This window comes from Olea europaea, unplaced genomic scaffold (genome assembly GCF_002742605.1).
Source record: "Olea europaea var. sylvestris unplaced genomic scaffold, O_europaea_v1 scaffold2020, whole genome shotgun sequence".
Classification (NCBI taxonomy): Eukaryota; Viridiplantae; Streptophyta; class Magnoliopsida; order Lamiales; family Oleaceae; genus Olea; species Olea europaea.
Window position 1 is genome coordinate 34,061 of NW_019238093.1, and position 19,397 is coordinate 53,457.

Consider the following 19,397-nt stretch of genomic DNA (forward strand, 5'->3'; position numbering starts at 1 on the left):
TTGATTGCTATTTTTTTCCATGGAAAACATTTTCCAACTTTTGAAAATATGCCTAATTTTCCTTGTTTTTAAGGAAAACATTTTCCTTGGGTAGAGATGGTTTTTATTTTCCACAAAAGATGGAAAATATTTTCTTTTCTAGATGATATTTTCCATATCAATCAAACACACTCTAAGTGTATTTTTGGCAAAGCTTACACGTTCCATAGAACTCACAACATATAGGAACTTAAAAACGCTTGCAAGCACTAAGAATGATATTGTCCCAAGTCACTACGCTAACTCTAAAAAGAAAGCACCTGCTTGCTAAACCCTTCAAATGAAAACAAACATGAATAATTTTTTCTCCATAATAGATTGAGAAAATAAAGGTATACTAGGAAGCTTCTGAACCCAAGTACACATCCTGAAACATATAAAACTCACTATCACACACAAGCATCTACTATAAACCAATGGGGAATAAACGTAGTTTAATTTTATATTAGATTATTATTGTCTTTTATAGTTTCGTAGTTTGACTAGAATTAGGTTATTGTTTGATAGGTTTTCTTGTTTCGCTAAATAAGGGTATATTCACTTTGTTTCCTTCTCAAATTAGATTGCTTAGACTCAAAAGAAAGAGGGCTTATATATTACAATACAAAACTTTAATATGAAATAAATATCAATAAGGGTATATTCACTTTGTTTCCTTATCAAATTAGATTTGCATAGACTCAAAATAAAGAGGGCTTATTCATTACAATACAAAACTTTGATATGAAATAAATTGATATTCTCTCCCTCTAAATTCTCTCCTTTCCTTCCCTCTTCTTCTCTTTCTTCCCTCTTTTCTCCTTTTCTCAATATTGCTCTTGTTCGTCGCATTCTAGGTCAATTACTTAGTTAGGTTAGAACAAAACCATTGCCCATATCAAATACTACTCTGGATCAAACTTTGAAGCATCATACTATCAGAATTACATATTTTTCACTAAAAGAAGTGCAGGACTCAATAATCAATATGCACAAGGTAATGATGTGTATACAGTTATTCTCTTGTTTCCATAGAAAACTTGAATTAGTAGCTTCAAGTTAATCATCTTATGTCTGATATGTTGTGCAAGTAAAATTCACTACCTAATTAGAAGAAAATTTATCCAAGAATTGGCATTACCAAGTTCAGTGAAACCAGTCTCGATTTTTGCCTGGAGTAAGAGAGTATTCACGACTTCTCTCTGGCTCATGTAAAGCTGAAGACACCTTTCTATAAGATTTTGAACCTGATATTAGAGAAAAGCACAAATTTAGCACCATGACGGCAGATATTTAAAAATATACACTGAAAAAAGAGGGGGAGGGAGAGCTACTATTGCTTCCACTGGGAAGATTTTAAGTCAAGATTGCCAGAAATGCAATGACCTAAACCTAATGAGAAAAAACCGTCCTTAGTTCAAAGATCATGGACGATTAAATTTTTGCACGTCATTTTTCCAAAAACCTATGAGCTCAAATTGAAAACTTCTAAAAAATTTAACGTTTCGAAAAACAAAATATGGTTATATACTTATCGCCTATATTTTCAATGAAAGAACCAAGTCATGCGTCCAATGGCTTGCATACTTCAAAATATATGTGCACAAAAATAGCTAATTAAAGAGAAGGTGCTACACAAAGAAACAACATCCTCAAATGCTGACCTTCCAAATCCCCATTGCATTGTAAAGGAGTCCTATTTACCAAAAGAAAAAAAAGCAAGTGCATTTATAAACAAAATGTATAAATGAAGTTGGGAAACTTACTAGCTGTATATCTTGAACGGACACTTTCCGACCTTCTCCACTAGACATCTGGCAAGTTAACAAAACCATTGCCCATATCAAATACTACTCTGGATCAAACTTTGAAGTGTCATTCTGTCAGAATTACATATTTTTCACTAAAAGAAGTGCAGGACTCAATAATCAATATGCACAAGGTAATGATGTGTATACAGTTATTCTCTTGTTTCCATAGAAAACTTGAATTAGTAGCTTCAAGTTAATCATCTTATGTCTGATATGTTGTGCAAGTAAAATTCACTACCTAATTAGAAGAAAAATTATCCAAGAATTGGCATTACCAAGTTCAGTGAAACCAGTCTCGATTTTTGCCTGGAGTAAGAGAGTATTCACGACTTTCTCTCTGGCTCATGTAAAGCTGAAGACACCTTTCTATAAGATTTTGAACCTGATATTAGAGAAGAGCATAAATTTAGCACCATGACGGCAGATATTTAAAAATATAAACTGAAAAAAGAGGGGGAGGGAGAGCTACTATTGCTTCCACTGGGAAGATTTTAAGTCAAGATTGCCAGAAATGCAATGACCTAAACCTAATGAGAAAAAACCGTCCTTAGTTCAAAGATCATGGACGATTAAATTTTTGCACGTCATTTTTCCAAAAACCTATGAGCTCAAATTGAAAACTTCTAAAAAATTTAACGTTTCGAAAAACAAAATATGGTTATATACTTATCGCCTATATTTTCAATGAAAGAACCAAGTCATGCATCCAATGGCTTGCATACTTCAAAATATATGTGCAAAAAAATAGCTAATTAAAGAGAAGGTGCTACACAAAGAAACAACATCCTCAAATGCTGACCTTCCAAATCCCCATTGCATTGTAAAGGAGTCCTATTTACCAAAAGAAAAAAAAGCAAGTGCATTTATAAACAAAATGTATAAATGAAGTTGGGAAACTTACTAGCTGTATATCTTGAACGGACACTTTCCGACCTTCTCCACTAGACATCTGGCAAGTTAACCAACAAGATGAGACTTATTTGAGGTGGTAAATTTTTCATTACACCGTTATGTAAACCACTTAAAATGACTACATCAATTCAGGTAGATAGGTATATTAACATATAAAGATTGCAATTAAGAAGAAAAAGGTCCAAGAAAGTGTAAGGCAAAAACAATAGTTCAAGGGGAACATTTCGTGATGAACGAAGAATTAACAGAAGGTAAAATAGTTTAACATATTAACAAATACAGGAAAAGTTATCAAAAATGTCGGCAATACAGATTGTGTAGCAACAAAAACATGCGGCCCGGTGAACTTTTAGCAAATTTTCAATTGAACCAGTAAACTTAATTTTGTCACAACCGAGTCTGTTAATTTAAGCATTTTATACAATTGGGCCACCCCTTTAAGGTTTTTTTGGTTTGACTACAAGCAGGCAGTCTAGTTGACAAAGTTTGTAATAAATAGGGACACATGTGAGCAGAAACATCGTAAATTATTATCCCATGGCATTAAATGCAATTAAACAAAATCTAAAAGTCAAAAAAGAAATCACACGCATAGCACTTATTTTGACCCTTCAATATGGTAGTCACTTTCAGAATCAAATAATATTTTACACGTGTACATTAGATGATCAAAACTTTAAAGCTGTTAATCCGTTGAGAACTTCTATAAAGCACATATAGAACCATAAAATCTTTCACAGAAATCACTCCAACATCAGCATTCAGCCAACGACCATTGTTATCAGAAGATAAAACTCAAGCACTCGTTAAACATAACAGGCATACATGTGAATACACACACAAATATGCATCTGGATATAATCTACTCATTCATATGCAGATATGGAAGCTTCACAATAAAAATGGTCGAAGATGGATCTAGATAACAATATTTTTGTTAACTTAGTATTTATTATACAGGAAATATTGTAAGGTTTTCAAAGTGATTTTTTAGTAGCAACTAGCAAGGTAGAATTCAGAGAACCGATACGTTTCATAGACGGAAATGGTTCTTGTGAAAGCCATTTCCATGCATTTAATATGTTGAAAAAATTATAATAAAAAACCTTTTGTTACCAGAACTACTTACGACATTTATTGGAAGAAAAGGTGCAAACGCAACATTTTTATTTGGTTATTTCAATGTTGATGTTGGTTAAGTTTCTTTTTTGGGAAACATTATTTTCGAACTTTTCTCTCATCTCCCATGACAACCACTAGTCATGGCCCAAATTCCTGATTAAACAGCTCTAGTAAGACTCCCACATATACCAATTAACCCCTCTACCACAAACTAAACACGAAACCTGCCTAATCTACCAATCACTTTTCTTTCCAAATGTAATGTTTGGCACAAATTCGTACCTAGATTCACGGCATTTTTTTTCCCACTGTCCTCTAACCTCAGAATTCTTGCAAGCACAGGTTCTTATTTTAACTTCTTCTCCAAAATGAATTATTATAGCACCATATTCTTCCATCTGGTATTTTATTCTCTTTTTTATCCCATAAACAGCTCTCTGTTCGTTAGTACTCTGTCTAAGCCTTTAATATTGGGGGGGAATCATGAGAACAGCTATTTAAGAAAGCTTTGTCAAATTAAAGTTTACTATAAACTTTTCTTGATTAAAGAAAAAAATAATATTTTTTTGGTTCGTTTATTTGTGTTATAATATAGCAGCCATTATTACCCTTCAAGATTAACAATTATTAACTCCTCCAACAAAAGGATTGTTCAAAAAAACGCAGACGAGGCATCAAGAAAACCAAATCCTCAAGTAAGATCACAATAATCCATTAATTTTCAGCCATGATCACCATCAAAACAAACTCCAAAACCCTTGTTCCAATAGGGAAAAAAAGGGAAAGAAAGAGGAGCAATCCGAACCAAAAGATCACATCGCACATACACCAAAATATATATGCATGCAATTTGCAAAAAAAAAATTAAAATTAAAATAATGCAAAACCATAGAATAAAGTATTGAACTTTATTGAATTCACGGGTGTATTTACCTGAAACTTTCTTGGGTTCTTCAAGAAACTTTTTCGGTTGCAAGATTGAGAGAATTTAGAGAGAGAATATTTTTCGGACAGATAAAATAATGGATGGGTCTTTAGTTACTGCGACTTACGTTTCAAGGTACATTAATACGAGGAACAGATTATTCATAAGTTTTGAAAATTACGAGGTCAAAGTACAACATTTAAACCACAAAAAACAATATCATGCTGACGTTTTCAAATAAAAATCCCGTGGCGTTATCCATTAAAGAATTTGATAGTACCAGACAATGATTTTCTATTGGCAAACTTATGTGACACTCATTAAGTATAAAGTACAACTTGTTATTGCTTCATGGGTGTGGTGGAGTTATAAATGGAGACATATAACAAAATTTGAGTCACTGGGGCCAATCTGCAGGAGAGGGGATCCGATGATTGAGACTGGCTTATTCACATTGGATTTGTCACTGTTAGATCAAAGTTAACTTTTCTTCTAGCCTTGAACTATTATTTGAGCCATTGAACTATAAGAAATTATCATTTTACTCCCTTAATTTGTATAACATATCAAATATATCCTCGTATTGGATTTCTAATTTTTCCACATTTTTTTAATCTTTTACTATAGATTATAAAATTGCTCCCATTGTGTCATTCAAGCAATATCATCCCAAATTAATTAAAAAAATCTTGATGTTGCGTGAAATTATGATTTATTTATTTTTACCACATTATAAGTATGGCATATTTCAATATTAAAAAAACAAGTTTCAAACACTTCAAAAATTAGATTTTTATTAAAATTTATTTATGATTTAATTAATTAATTAATTGAATATATTTATGTCACATATCTATACAATATGATTACAAATTAACAATTTAATTAGTCGCTTACTATTTTTTGGTCACAAATCAAAAATTTTATTTCACAAATTATTTTACGATCACAATTCAAAAATTTTGAAGGTCACAGTTTGTTCATTGATCATAAATCAAAAAAATAATTAATCACTGATTAATTTTTAGTCACAACCTATCATATTATTGGCCACAACTTATTTTTTATTCATAAATCAAAAATTTTATAAGTTATATATTATTTTTCGGTTACGAATAAAAAAATTTATAGATCACAAATCACAAATATTATAGATCACAACTTATTAAACAGTCACAAATTATTTATTTTTAAGTCACACATTATTTTTTGTTACAATTTATCTTTTTCATTGGTTATATATTATTTATTGATCATAAATTAACCAATTTCACTAATCACAATTAATCAAATAATCTGTAATCATTACCAACACTTAAGACCACTACTTCAAAGTTGCCTCCAACAGCACCACCACCATCGTCACCGCCAAGACCACCATCACATTGGTCACAAATTAACCAATTTTTTAGTCACAACTTTCAATCAACCAATAAAATCGTCACATACACCCCCACCCCATTCCACCACTACAAAGCACTGAACCACCACCAACCACCAACGTGCCGCCCACCACCACTACCATTGACATCACCATCACTACAACACCAATAGCACCCACGTCCCATTCCACCACTCCAAAGCACCGCACCACCGACAACACCAGATCATGTCAACAATGCCATTCCCACGCACAAACCACTCGCCACAAGAACCACAATTGCCGACCACCGCTAAGCATATCGAATAAAAAATAAAAAATTGCAAATTCGAGCACCCGCCACCACAAGATCTACCAACAAAATCGCCAACACCCCACAACCGTCATTGCCTTACTACCATCGTCGCCACTTCCAACAACAAACAAATTGCTGCCACCAAGCGCCACCTCTACCATTTTTAACCACCACTTCACCCAAACACACATTCACAGAATAGGCGAGAATAAACCAGCCGGCCAAAAACACAAAATAAAATCGTCACCACCAACAACAAACATAATTGCCAAACGCCTCTACCAAATCTACCGATCTGAGCATTGCTACTAAGCACCACTCACAATGCTGCTCGCCGCAACAAATGGCGGACGTCATTCTCTCCGACGAAGCGCCTCTGTGCGTGACTTCATAGGAGATAACAGCGCTGATTGGTGGTGGCTTTGGCGGCCAGAGAGGGAAATGGTGAAAATATGGAGAGAAGATAGAGAAAAAGGGTAGAAGAAAGCAAGAGGAGAGTGGGGAGAAGGCTGGATCGTCGTCTGATAAGAGAGTGAGGGATAGAGAGAGAGACAAGCAAGGGAGAAGAAAGAGATGGGTAGTGGGTGTTAAGATTTGGGGTCCATCTTAATAAGGTCAACCTTATTAAGAGGAGTAACCCAAAATCTATTTAAGTTGGTTAACATTTCGGTATTTAACCGATGTGAGATTTATTTCCTTAACATACCCCCACAAGATGATGACTCTTTTTGAGCAGAACAATCTTGAAATCCGTGTACTCATTTTTGAGACTTAATCGGATCGAATAGCTCGTTGGAGTTTACTAAACTCTGATACCATATTAAGATTTGGGATCCATCTTACATCTTAATAAGGTCAATCTAATTAAGAGGAGTGGTCCAAGATCTATTTAAATTGGTTAATATTTCGGTATTTAACCGATGTAGGATTTATTCCCTTAACATGCCTCCACAAGATGGTGACTTTTTTTTAGCAGACCAATCTTGAAATCCCTGTGCTCATTTTTGAGATTTAATAGGATTGAATAGCTCGTTGTAGCTTATTGGGCTCTGATACCATGTTAAGATTTTGGATCCATATTAATAAGGTCGACCTTATTAAGAGGAGTGACCCAAGATCTATTTAAATTGGTCAATATTTCGGTATTTAATCGATGTGAGATTTATTCCTTTAACAGTGGGTAGGGTTTTTATGTTTTTGGTAATTATTTTATTTAATTAATTAATAAAAAATTCTGGTTTTTAAACTATCGAACTTCCAACCTGATTTAGAAATTTTAAATAATTAAAGTATGGTTTTGTATAATTTCCACATATATAAATGGTTTATAAATAAAATAATTGTGAATCCCACGAAATGTGTGAATAATAGAAAGTAATAAGATCCCCTTTGATTTATCTTATTTCTATTTCGTATGTATGTAATTCAGATGAAAATGAAGATTGAATCAACAAAAGAGTAAAGAAGAAGTATTATTTGTTTAAAGTGAATTAAAATAAATGTTGTGTCAAACGATTAGCTTTTATTTTATGGGATTTGTTTTATGGTTTATGTATTTCGCAAAATTAATTAACCAACGGAATTAAACTTTCTTTAAATAATATATGTCAACCTATGCAAATTGACTAAAGCCCTATTGGCAAACTTATGTGACACTCATTAAGTATAAAGTACAACTTGTTATTGCTTCATGGGTGTGGTGGAGTTATAAATGGAGTGTTATATAACAAAATTTGAGTCAGTGGGGCCAATCTGCAGGAGAGGGGATCCGATGATTGAGACTGGCTTATTCACATTGGATTTGTCACTGTTAGATCAAAGTTAACTTTTCTTCTTGCCTTGATCTATTATTTGAGCCATTGAACTATAAGAAATTATCATTTTACTCCCTTAATTTGTATAACATATCAAATATATCCTCGTATTGGATTTCTAATTTTTCCAAAATTTTTTAATCTTTTACTATAGATCATAAAATTGCTCCCATTATGTCATTCAAGCAAAATCATCCCAAATTAATTAAAAAAATATTGAAGCTGCGTGAAATTATGATTTTTTTTTTTACCACATTATAAGTATGGCATATTTCAAAATTAAAAAAAAACAAGTTTTAAACTTCAAAAATCAGATTTTTATTAAATTTTATTTATGATTTAATTAATTAATTAATTAATTTATTAATTAAATATATTTATGTCACATATCTATACAATTTGATCACAAATTAACAATTTAATTAGTCACTTACTATTTTTTTATCATAAATTATTTTACGATCACAATTCAAAAATTTTGTAGGTCACAGTTTGTTTGTTGGTCATAAATCAAAAAAATAATTAGTCACTGATTAATTTTTAGTCACAACTTATCAAATTATTGGTCACAACTTATTTTTTGTTCATAAATCAAAAATTTTATAGGTTATATATTATTTTTCGATTACGAATAAAAAAATTTATAGGTCACAAATCATAAATATTATAGATCACAACTTATTAGACAGTCACAAATTATTAATTTTTAGGTCACATTATTTTTTGTCACAATTTATCTTTTTCATTGGTCACATATTATTTATTGATCATAGATTAACCAATTCACTAATCACAATCAACCCAATAATCTGTGAACATTACCAAAACTTAAGACCACTACTTCAAAGTTGCCTCCAACAGCACCACCACAACCACATTGGTCACAAATTAACCAATTTTTTAGTCACAACTTTCAATCAACCAATAAAATCGTCACATACGCCCCCATCCCATCGCACCACTACAAAGCACCGCACCACCACCAACCACCAGCGTGCCGCCCACCACCACCGCCATTGACATCACCATCACTACAACACCAATAGCACCCACGTCCCATCCCACCACTTCAAAGCACCGCACCACCACCAACACCAGATCATGTCAACAATGTCATTCCCACGCACAAACCACTCGCTACAAGAACCACAACTGCCGACCACCGCTAAGCATATCGAATAAAAAATAAAAAATTGCATATTCGGGCACCCGCCACCGCAAGATCTACCAACAAAATCACCAACGCCCCACAACCGCCATTGCCTCACTACCATCGTCCCCACTTCCAACAACAAACAAATTGCCGCCACCAATCGCCACCTCCACCATTTTTAACCACCACTTCACCCAAACACACCTTCACAGAATAGGCGAGAATAAACCAGCTGCCCAAAAACACAAAATAAAATCATCGCCACCAACAACAAACATAATCGCCAAACGCCTCTATCAAATCTGTTGATCTAAGCATCGCTGCTAAGCACCACTCACAATGCTGCTCGCTGCAACAAATGGCTGGCGTCACTCTCTCCGATGAAGTGCCTCTGTGCTCGACTTCATAGGAGATAACAGCGTTGCTTGGTGGTGGCTTTGGCGGCCAGAGAGGGAAATGGTGAAAATATGGAGATAAGATAGAGAAAAAGGGTAGAAGAAAGCAAGAGGAGAGTGGTGAGAAGGCTGGATCGTCGTCTGATAAGAGAGTGGGGGATAGAGAGAGAGACAAGCAAAGGAGAAGAAAGAGATGGGTAGTGGGTAGGGTTTTTATTTTTTTGGTAATTAGTTTATTTAAATAATTAATAAAAAATTCTGATTTTTGAAATATCAAACTTCCAACCTGATTTAGAAATTTTAAATAATTAAAGTATGATTTTGTGTAATTTCCACATATATAAATGGTTTATAAATAAAATAATTGTGAATTCCACGAAATGTGTGAATAGTAGAAAGTAATAAGATCCCTTTGGATTTATTTTATTTCTATTTCGTATGTATGTAATTCAGATGAAAATGAAGATTGAATCAACAAAAGAGTAAAGAATAAGTATTATTTGTTTAAAGTGAACTAAAATAAATGTTGTGTCAAACGATTAACTTTTATTTTACGGGATTTGTTTTATGGTTTATGTATTTGGCAAAATTAATTAACCAACGGAATTAAACTTTCTTTAACTAATATATGTCAACCTATGCAAATTGACTAAAGCGCCTTGACATTTTGTAGAAAAATAATAATATAAAATTACTAAAAATAATATTAGTCAATTAGTCAACTTGACTTCAAGTGATATATATGGCACATTTCACATAAAACAATCAAGTTAATTATTGTGCAAATAACTAACTTGATTAATAGTGGTCACATCTTCTAACATTTGTTAGCGATAGGTATTGTCGATTTAGATGACCGACAAACATATTATCTCTTCTTAGGTTTTTTGGGAATAATTTCTTCTTATGGGAACACTACATATTAAATGACTTAGATATTGTGCTTGTTTTTGTATATGGTCAAATTGTGCTTTCTAGTATAATATGAAGGGGATATGTGAGAAAATTACAAGGTTTGTTGTTGTTATTGTTTTTGGTGAACATTCCTAATATTTTCGTTGTTTTCATATCCACTTGTGTTCTCAATTTGGCAAAAGAATAGCTTTTCAATATTCCCCACATAGTTTTCATAACTTTTCAAAAAGAGACGATTTTGATTTTGATTTTGATTTTGATAGGCCACATACAAATAATTTTTACCGAAAATATATTTTATGACAAAATTGTTGTTTGGAGCCTTAAAAGCATCCAAAAATATATTGAAATATAAGAACTAAAACTAAGAGTCTAGATCCGTTGTCCTATGCTTGAATTTTGACACCCAGAGTCCAGAAATGACGTGGACAAGAAATCATCCGTAGAGATGAGGTCATAACCATTCATGATTGTAACATTTACGTCCATGGTGACAAACATTATGAGTAACACAAAATTTGATCGATCTTTTGTGAAAATAATTTGTACGGATAATTCATCTCATCGAAATATGATGAACGGCTCTCCTTCTCTTCTCTTTCCCCTCTGTACATGTTCGTAAATGTTATACTCACCCTAACTAAAAAGAAAAACAAGAGATGAACTAGAAAGTTGAAGAAACATTTAAATTGAAAATAGAAAAGAATATTAATAAATTACAATGATTAACTGGACAACACAGTAAGGCCACTAAGTTGGGGCCTTGTTCTGTCTACAGAAAGGCTTTCATCAATGGCTTTCCACTTGTTATTGGATTGTGCTGTCTGTAATTGATTATTTTCAGATGCTTCTTCTGCTGTTGCTGTTGCTGATGCTGATGCTGATTCTTCTTGTTTTTCTTCCTGTTTCTCAGGGTTTTCAAAATCATTGCATTTGCTTCTAATCATGAGCTGCTTAAGCTTGTTTACATCTGATTTCTTCACTGGCTTTAGCAAAAATTCTTCTGCTCCTTCCTCTAAGCATCTGTCATTATATTCCATCGACAAACATTAGCCCAAGAAATCGTGCTTTTAGACGAGATGGTATAAGAATTCAAGTTCGGCAGCTATCCGTTCATGAAAATTGGGCTATTAATGAAGAAGAAAATAATCTAGTCTCGATATAAGTTCTAGATGAGGTGTGGTTCAACACATGATACACGGGCTCGTGTAAAAAATAAAAATAAATAAAAAAATAGAAAAATAAAAAATAAAATTCTTACTTATTGATCCTTGAGGGAACATCCTCGGAGGACATAATAACAACTGGTATGTTTCTCAAGGTTGAAGATTCCTGTCAAAAACAAGAAAGCCCACATGTTTACTGAGGCTGACCAGGTACCATGTTTGTTGCTGGACAAAACTAAAAGCACTATGGACAATATTTTAGTTCTTTTTATTGTTCAATTAATACTACAAATCTAGATAACAGAGAATGCTAAGTGCGTGTTCGGGAGTGATTAAAAGCTCCTTAAAATAGGCATCTTTCAGTAGCATCCTCTTAGTATGTCGTCGTGGACGTGTTGATCGTTTCCTCTTTAATACTGTCTAATACCTTTTCATATGATCTTTAGTGTCAAAAAAAATAAAATAAAAAAAAATTGAATGCCAATGGAAAAATGACTTTAGATAGAAAATATTGGTTGGGCTAAAATGTTCTTTCAATATATATGTGAGGATTGTCTTATACGTGCATAATGGTTTATTTAACCGTTTACCTACTACTCACATCATTTGAGAGGGACCTATGTTCGGATTATTAAATAACACATGGGACCCGCGTGCTTGTGAGGGGGTGTAAACGGTTCGGTACAATCCCTCAGTACAAATGGTTTATTCCTATATGTGATTACACAAATCAGTTGTGGGGAAGATTTGGCAAAGATTCTTATTGATCTAAAATGAAAGACAAGAAAAGGACCCATGTGGGCTAACTTTTTTTGCTTCACATAAATCCACAAAACTACAGCCTGGATCAGGAAAATTCAAATTTCCCAGGGAAATATTTTCCAGGAAAGGAAATCATTCCATGTTGGTGTATATAAATGATGGGCAGAAATCAAGAAAAATACCTTCATTTTCTTGAGCAAATCATAGCCTGTCATTTCTGGCATACAATAGTCTGTAATAACAAGATTTACTTCCACTTCCTGCAACAACCAGAAAACACAGTATGGAGTCTCTGTAATAAAACGCAGCTGCTCGTTTGAGCTTTTTATGTTGAGAGTTTCCCTTTTTTTTTTTTTTTTTTTTTTTTTTTTGAACCACTTCACCTTTTGTTAATTACAAAATAAAGAGGAGCTCCAGTTGAGCTCTAACTAATCATAAACAAGAACAGATTTGCTCCACCCTAAGAATGAGTTTGAACCTTACATGTTCATAAATGATTATCAATTTCATACCCCTTACTTAACACACTGGACATAAATATTCTTGGAAAATCCAAGAAAAACAAGAAGGCAAAATGAAAAGAAAGAATAAAAATTACCTGATTATTTTTGGGAGAAACAGAAGTTTCATTTGAGTTGTTTCTGTCATCTTCTTCCCAACCAAGAAATTCTAAAGCTTTGCTACCAGAATCAACTGTAGTAACTGTCATGGGCAAATGCAAAATACCCAGGAAAAAAAGAAAAGACAAAAACAAAAACAAAAGCTAAATGGATCAAAATAATAGAAAAGATTGAAAAAAAAAAAAAACACTTTTCCCTGTATTTTCTTTCTGTCTATACTAATCAAGAAAGTAAAGTACCTAGAAAAGATGATGTTTTAAGAAGCCTTTCAACGAGCTTTCTGTCAATCAAATTGTCATCGACAACTAAAACATGAAACTTTGTGTCTTCTTCACCTGCCATGCCCATTGTCAATAAGAGTATGGTGAAAGAAGAAATTGTGAAGAAAGAAGCTGAACAAAAGTTGGGTTCTCTTTTTCAATGGTGGCCTTATTTGTTTTTTTGTATGATGAGAGAAAAGAGGAGAAGATGAGCTTTGTTTTGAGATTAGACCCACCAAAATCCACAAACCCGCAAAGCAAGATCTTGCCAGATCTTTTGTCCAAGGATCTCCAAAATTTCCAACTTGGTATTGAATTACTGGACAAGAAAATATTAAGTTAATTGATTACTGTAATGTATATAATAAGAATAAAGAATTGCATAATACATATCTTGAACATGGGCTATTACTTTGAATCCTTTTTTTAGCCAAAAATGCATTTTGAAATAGGGATTAAATGGAGAATGTATGATTAAAAAATAAGAAAAAAATTTGAGTTTACTTGAAATATTACTTCATTGAAAAATATAGTTGAAAATAAGAGAGAAAAATGTATTTTACAAACTTTTCCCTTTTTTTTCAAAAACTCATTTTTTTTTTCAAAACTCATTTTCAATCACTCGTTCTTCTATAAAATAATTTTACACGTAAATTGAAAATTTTTCTTTGTTTCTTTCTTAATTACACGCTCTCCAGCCAAAAAAAAAAAGCATTTAACAAGGGCGTATGAATTATGTTCGGGGCGAGGGGGGGGGGAGTTGGGTGAGGTGTGGTGGGGGTTGAAAAGAGGAGTGTTGAAAGCAAAAGAGGGATTTGGGGTTCACTAGTGGTGCTGTGAAATGATGGGTCTTACTGGTGCGTTGAAGCAAAAGAATTTTGTGAATAAAGAAAATTCACAGGATGCATAGCGAATGTAACCGGAAAAAAATAACAGTAATAATTATTATTTTCATACCTTAGGAAATTTTGCTTCAAAATAATTACTTTCATAATCCAACATTTTAGTTGATAAAAGTTTGATTGTAGAATTCGATTTAACACCGAAAGCGATATTTCGATGGCTCATTTATGTGAACTGCACGATGCTATATGCAATTTCATAAATAAATAAATTTAGTCCCTATTTGAGTTTTCATAAATTCATTTTCAATTATACATTTTTTCGATAAAATAATGTTATACGTAAATTTTAAACTTTTTTCTCCTTTTAATTACACATTCTTAAAAGGTACAATGGCCCGAGCGACCTCAAACCCTTCGTTTTTTGCTTTTTGTTGGGTTGTAAATAGTCCCCGATGGAACTAGAGTGGAAAGGATTAAAACTTAAAACAGTTATTTGCTCTTGGAGCAATTCGTTATGTCAAGCTCCTCAAAAACAACGTAGTAACATCTTTTTTACATAAACATATGCATTTGCCATACTTGAACTTTTACATAAACTTAAAAACGACTAAAAAGAGAAAAATGATATAAAATTTCGCAACTATAATATCTTTTTAATCGAACATATCAAAAATGTCCTAAGGATTTTCTTTTTAAATAACTAAAATGAAAAAGGAAAAGTAAAAGAAACTTTTGAAGTCAAATGATGCGAATGTGTATGGTGGGTTTNATTTATGTAAACTACTTTATTCTTATTAATTACTTTTGTATTACACTTAATCCTGCAACGAGAGCTAATCATCATACTTAATACCGAAAATCAAAATTCAAGAAAAATAATTTAATTTTTTATATCAAAGTTTTGTTGCTACCTAGACTGCGAGGCATTGATCACATCTTAGTTATAGGATAAAACTTCTAGAAGTTTGTTGACTCTCTCATAATTATTGTTTTAATCTTGAGGACTCCAACTAATTATTCTTTTAGTATATCCCAAAGTGCGACACAAAATGCAAAACCAGAAAGGGTGAATAAAGTGGTAAAGTTATACACTTTGAAAAGAAGCAAAGTCAAAAGATGAGAATTTTGACTTTTCTTCCTACTCGAATAGAGTTAAAGTAAGCAATTTATTTATTTATTTATTTGCTTTGGGTATGAAAATGTTTAGTGGTGCTAATTAAGATCTTAAGAATTGATGCTTCAACAGAAAAAATATACATGTAGCATTACATTCTAATTGATAATATTGTTTTTATTTTTAATAAATCAAAATAAAGACTATAATAAATACTAAAAATTAATATTTTTATTCGCATTTGTTGCTAGCAAATATCTTGGTTAATTATTTTGCACATGAAATTAAATTCAAAGTTTATTTTACTCCTTCCGATCCACAAAGATATGCTTGTCTCAAAGACTGAGAAAAATTCATAATAGAATTAGAACTATAAATTTTACTTACCTTTTTAATATATACATGCATTGAATAATCATAGTTCATATTTATTGATAACAAGACATATTAAAAATTAAGAAATTAATTATATGCTAAAAAAGAAAAGTGATCTATAATTTGAGATAAATTCAAAAAAATAAAAAAAAAATGGAAGAAGTAAGTCTATCTCTATAAGACGAAGGGAATAAGAGTACGCAAATTCATCACCTTGAGAGGCACAATTCTAATAAAAGTTGGGAAATAATAATATTGTAAATTGTAATGATCTGCTGTAGTTGTTACCACGTGAATAGACAAGATTTTTAAGAAAAAATTTAAGCAATACATTGAACCTTCCTGCCAACCGAATTAATTACTTATATTTAGGAGATTTTCCATGCACACGAGATCTTCTTTGGTAATAAATAATTCAAATAATTATTGTATACTCTTTGTATTTTCTTTGTTTACTAGCATGTTCTTGAAATATTAACGAGTAATACAAAACTTTTATCCTAATCGCTGGACAATTATATTACGTTCATTCTTCCCACTTTTTGTTGAAATGAATTGTCAAAGGCAAGGGAAAAAACTAATTATATTCAAGATTTCGTACTTTCTTTTCTAATCATGAATGCTACTTGAAAAATTCAAGACTCGAATTAATATCATGTCAAGTTGACTTAATTTTTAAACTTGTTTAAGTCAAATATGTTAAAAGAAAAATTATATTAATGTAATAATAAAAGAAGAATTATACAGAGAGCAAAAATTAAATTTTACTCATTATTTTCTTTTGAAGATATAAATAATGTATTGAATACCTTAGAAAGATGCTCGACTATCGAAAATAGAGAATTGAAACTAATAAAGAGCATACTGAAGATGCACTTATCTATTTATTATTGCTTTACTAGCTTCTTCTTCTTCTTCTTCTTCTTCTTCTTCTTCTTCTTTTAAAAAAAAGCAAAGATACTATTATTGCTTTACTAGTTATGTAACTTTTCTTGCTATGTATATCCGCACTATAGATTCTCTTTTTGGCATTGTTTGGTTTGATATTTCGTAAAATACATACTATATTGTTAGATATACATATTAATACTTGATTTGGTACGTATATGGGGAATAAGCATTCGTCTTTTCGAATAAAACATACTTAGGTTAATTAATATAGATAACTATATTTAAAAAAAAATAAAAATTCTTGTTTTGTGCTATATACTAAATTAATACAAAAAGGCTACATTTGAAAACTCCAAAAAATGAAAATTTTGAAATTTGGAAATCCGATGGTTAATTGCATATCAAAATTATAATTCGAAACATAACATTAGCAACAATTTTGCAATTGCATTTTGCATCACATAGTAACTCAACTTAATTAAAAATATTGGACAATGTTAAATAAAATTAAATTTTAAAAAGTTATTATTATATTATTAATATCTAGTAGCTTATAAGAATCAATAAGAATACCTATATTAATCAATCTTATCCCTTTCTTCCATCCGTCTAGAGCTGAATGAACAATTGATTAATTGCGACTCGACTTGTCACTTTGTAAGACCATTTGGACATCGGTCCAATGAAATATAGAGTCAAATATTATGATATGAATCTTGACAAAACATGCATAACATGTCCAAGCTTTGGACCACACCAGAAAAATCTTTTTGCCAGCTTGCTCATTAGATTTATTTTGTCTTGGTTAAGTTTTAATCTTTAAAGAAATCTGTGTTCATGCACTATGCAAATGTTGTTCTCTTGATATCTATTTATAATCATAACAATATTATTTCTTTATTATATAAGTGATATATATTGCTGTCAAGAAACAAAAGAAACTATTTTTGGTGATTCTTCTTAGTAATCTATTTATGTTATATTAAACAATGGTTTGTTGGGGGCAAATGGGGTTTATTTTTAACTAGTACAATTGGGACTATTCGTTTGCCGACAAAAACTCTTTAAAATTTTATAGGGTACGTTTAACAAAATAGTACAAGAATGAATAAGAGGAGACATTGAAAGTTTTGTGTCATCAAGAGTACTGTTATTCACCCGAATCGTCCCATTTATCAATATGAGGAGAGGTTTGGTTTCAAACCGATTTGAACAAGAGCAAGACGCAATGATAATGTGCCTATTTGAGGATGCGTTTTTAGGATTAGCTCACCCTCATGGGATCGCGACTCTTTGTCCTAGCCATGCTTCGTAATAACTAGATAACAATGTTAAAAAGAAAACTTTGTGATTTTCGTAGATTCTATTCATGCAGTGTTCTGAAAAATGTAAAACTTGGTTAGGTAGGGAGGCCAAATTTCAAGTTTTTCAAGTTTTGGTGAACTTGGGCGTGATCTAGGCATAAAAAAGTGTTTTTTAAATTTTTAATAGTATTTTAAAATTTTAATCATTTAATAATTAAAATAATATATATCATACATTAAAATTATAAAATACTAATATCTACTTAAAAATTTCTACAATTAGTCAATTATACAAAAATTTTCAAAATACAAAAGTTAGACTAAAGTCATTTAAAAATTTGAAACTAAAGCCAAATAAAAGACTTTTAACAAAAAAAGAAATAAATTAATATGATGCTCCTAGTCGTGAATTAAGTGGTCAACTCTCTCGTTGATTTTTTAATTTCACACTCAATGTCAAGGCATGACGTTTGTCCACGCCTAGTCACGCTTTTTAGAATACTATTTCTGAAACTAGGCCAATTTCTTTCACTGGCTTCTTCTTTTCCGTTGGATTTAGGTTGTCCACGAAAGTTCCTGTGCCTTAAACTTGTTCCTCACTCACAAGAAGGTGAAAGTCCCATTTTCATACAGAAGTATACCCAAGAAAAGAAAGTTTTCATGGTCTTCAGAAATTTGATTTGACTATTCATTACCTTATCTTAAAAAAAAAAAAAAAATCAAAAAGAAGTGAAGATGAAAATAAGACACTAAATTTACCAATGGGTCCAGCGTTGATTGGTCATAGACCAACCACATGCCTTACATACTATTTCGATTGGTCATATGTATACATAATATGATGAGATATGATTGGATCAAAATTTCTTTAACAAAATAAAAAAAAAATTCTTCACTTTCTTTTGACATTTCATCTGTATGTAAATCATTATATAACTTAAGTATATACAGGGTTATATTACATGTATATAATAAGTATATATAATTATTTACATACACATAATGTGATGATATATGATTAAATCAGAATTTCTTCAACTAAATAAACAAAACTGATTTTTTACCAAAAAAAAAATAAAAAATACCTTTAAAAAAAATTTTGTTGGGCTTGAGAGGGGAGGGGGGACTACATCCCTGCCCTGCCCCCCTCTCCCCTTCAAATCCGTCCCTGTGCTTATGTACAATTCACATTATTCTTATATGTACAAGTAGTATTATTTTTTTAAAAAAAAATTATCTTCCTTTTTATATATATTTTTTAGAAATATTTTCATAATATCTATTAATTGTAGTTAATATATATCCTCTCCACAAACGGC

At 31.6% G+C, this 19,397-nt stretch overlaps 1 protein-coding gene and 1 long non-coding RNA gene across 2 annotated transcripts; both read right to left on the bottom strand.

Moving 5' to 3' along the window:
- Nucleotides 1-2,110: 2,110 nt before the first annotated feature.
- Nucleotides 2,111-4,937, bottom strand: LOC111379691. Its single transcript, XR_002700085.1, has 3 exons — nucleotides 4,797-4,937; nucleotides 2,731-2,778; nucleotides 2,111-2,211 (listed from the first exon to the last, which is right to left on the bottom strand). It is a non-coding gene; the product is annotated as an uncharacterized LOC111379691 (long non-coding RNA).
- Nucleotides 4,938-11,401: 6,464 nt separating this feature from the next.
- LOC111379693 (two-component response regulator ORR3-like) lies at nucleotides 11,402-13,846 on the bottom strand. The gene is made up of 5 exons (XM_023003121.1): nucleotides 13,529-13,846; nucleotides 13,268-13,371; nucleotides 12,852-12,929; nucleotides 12,003-12,073; nucleotides 11,402-11,764 (listed from the first exon to the last, which is right to left on the bottom strand). Exons 1-5 carry the CDS (start codon nucleotides 13,635-13,637, stop codon nucleotides 11,467-11,469), a joined length of 660 nt encoding a protein of 219 aa, XP_022858889.1. The 5' UTR covers nucleotides 13,638-13,846; the 3' UTR covers nucleotides 11,402-11,466.
- Between the last annotated feature and the right edge of the window lie 5,551 nt (nucleotides 13,847-19,397).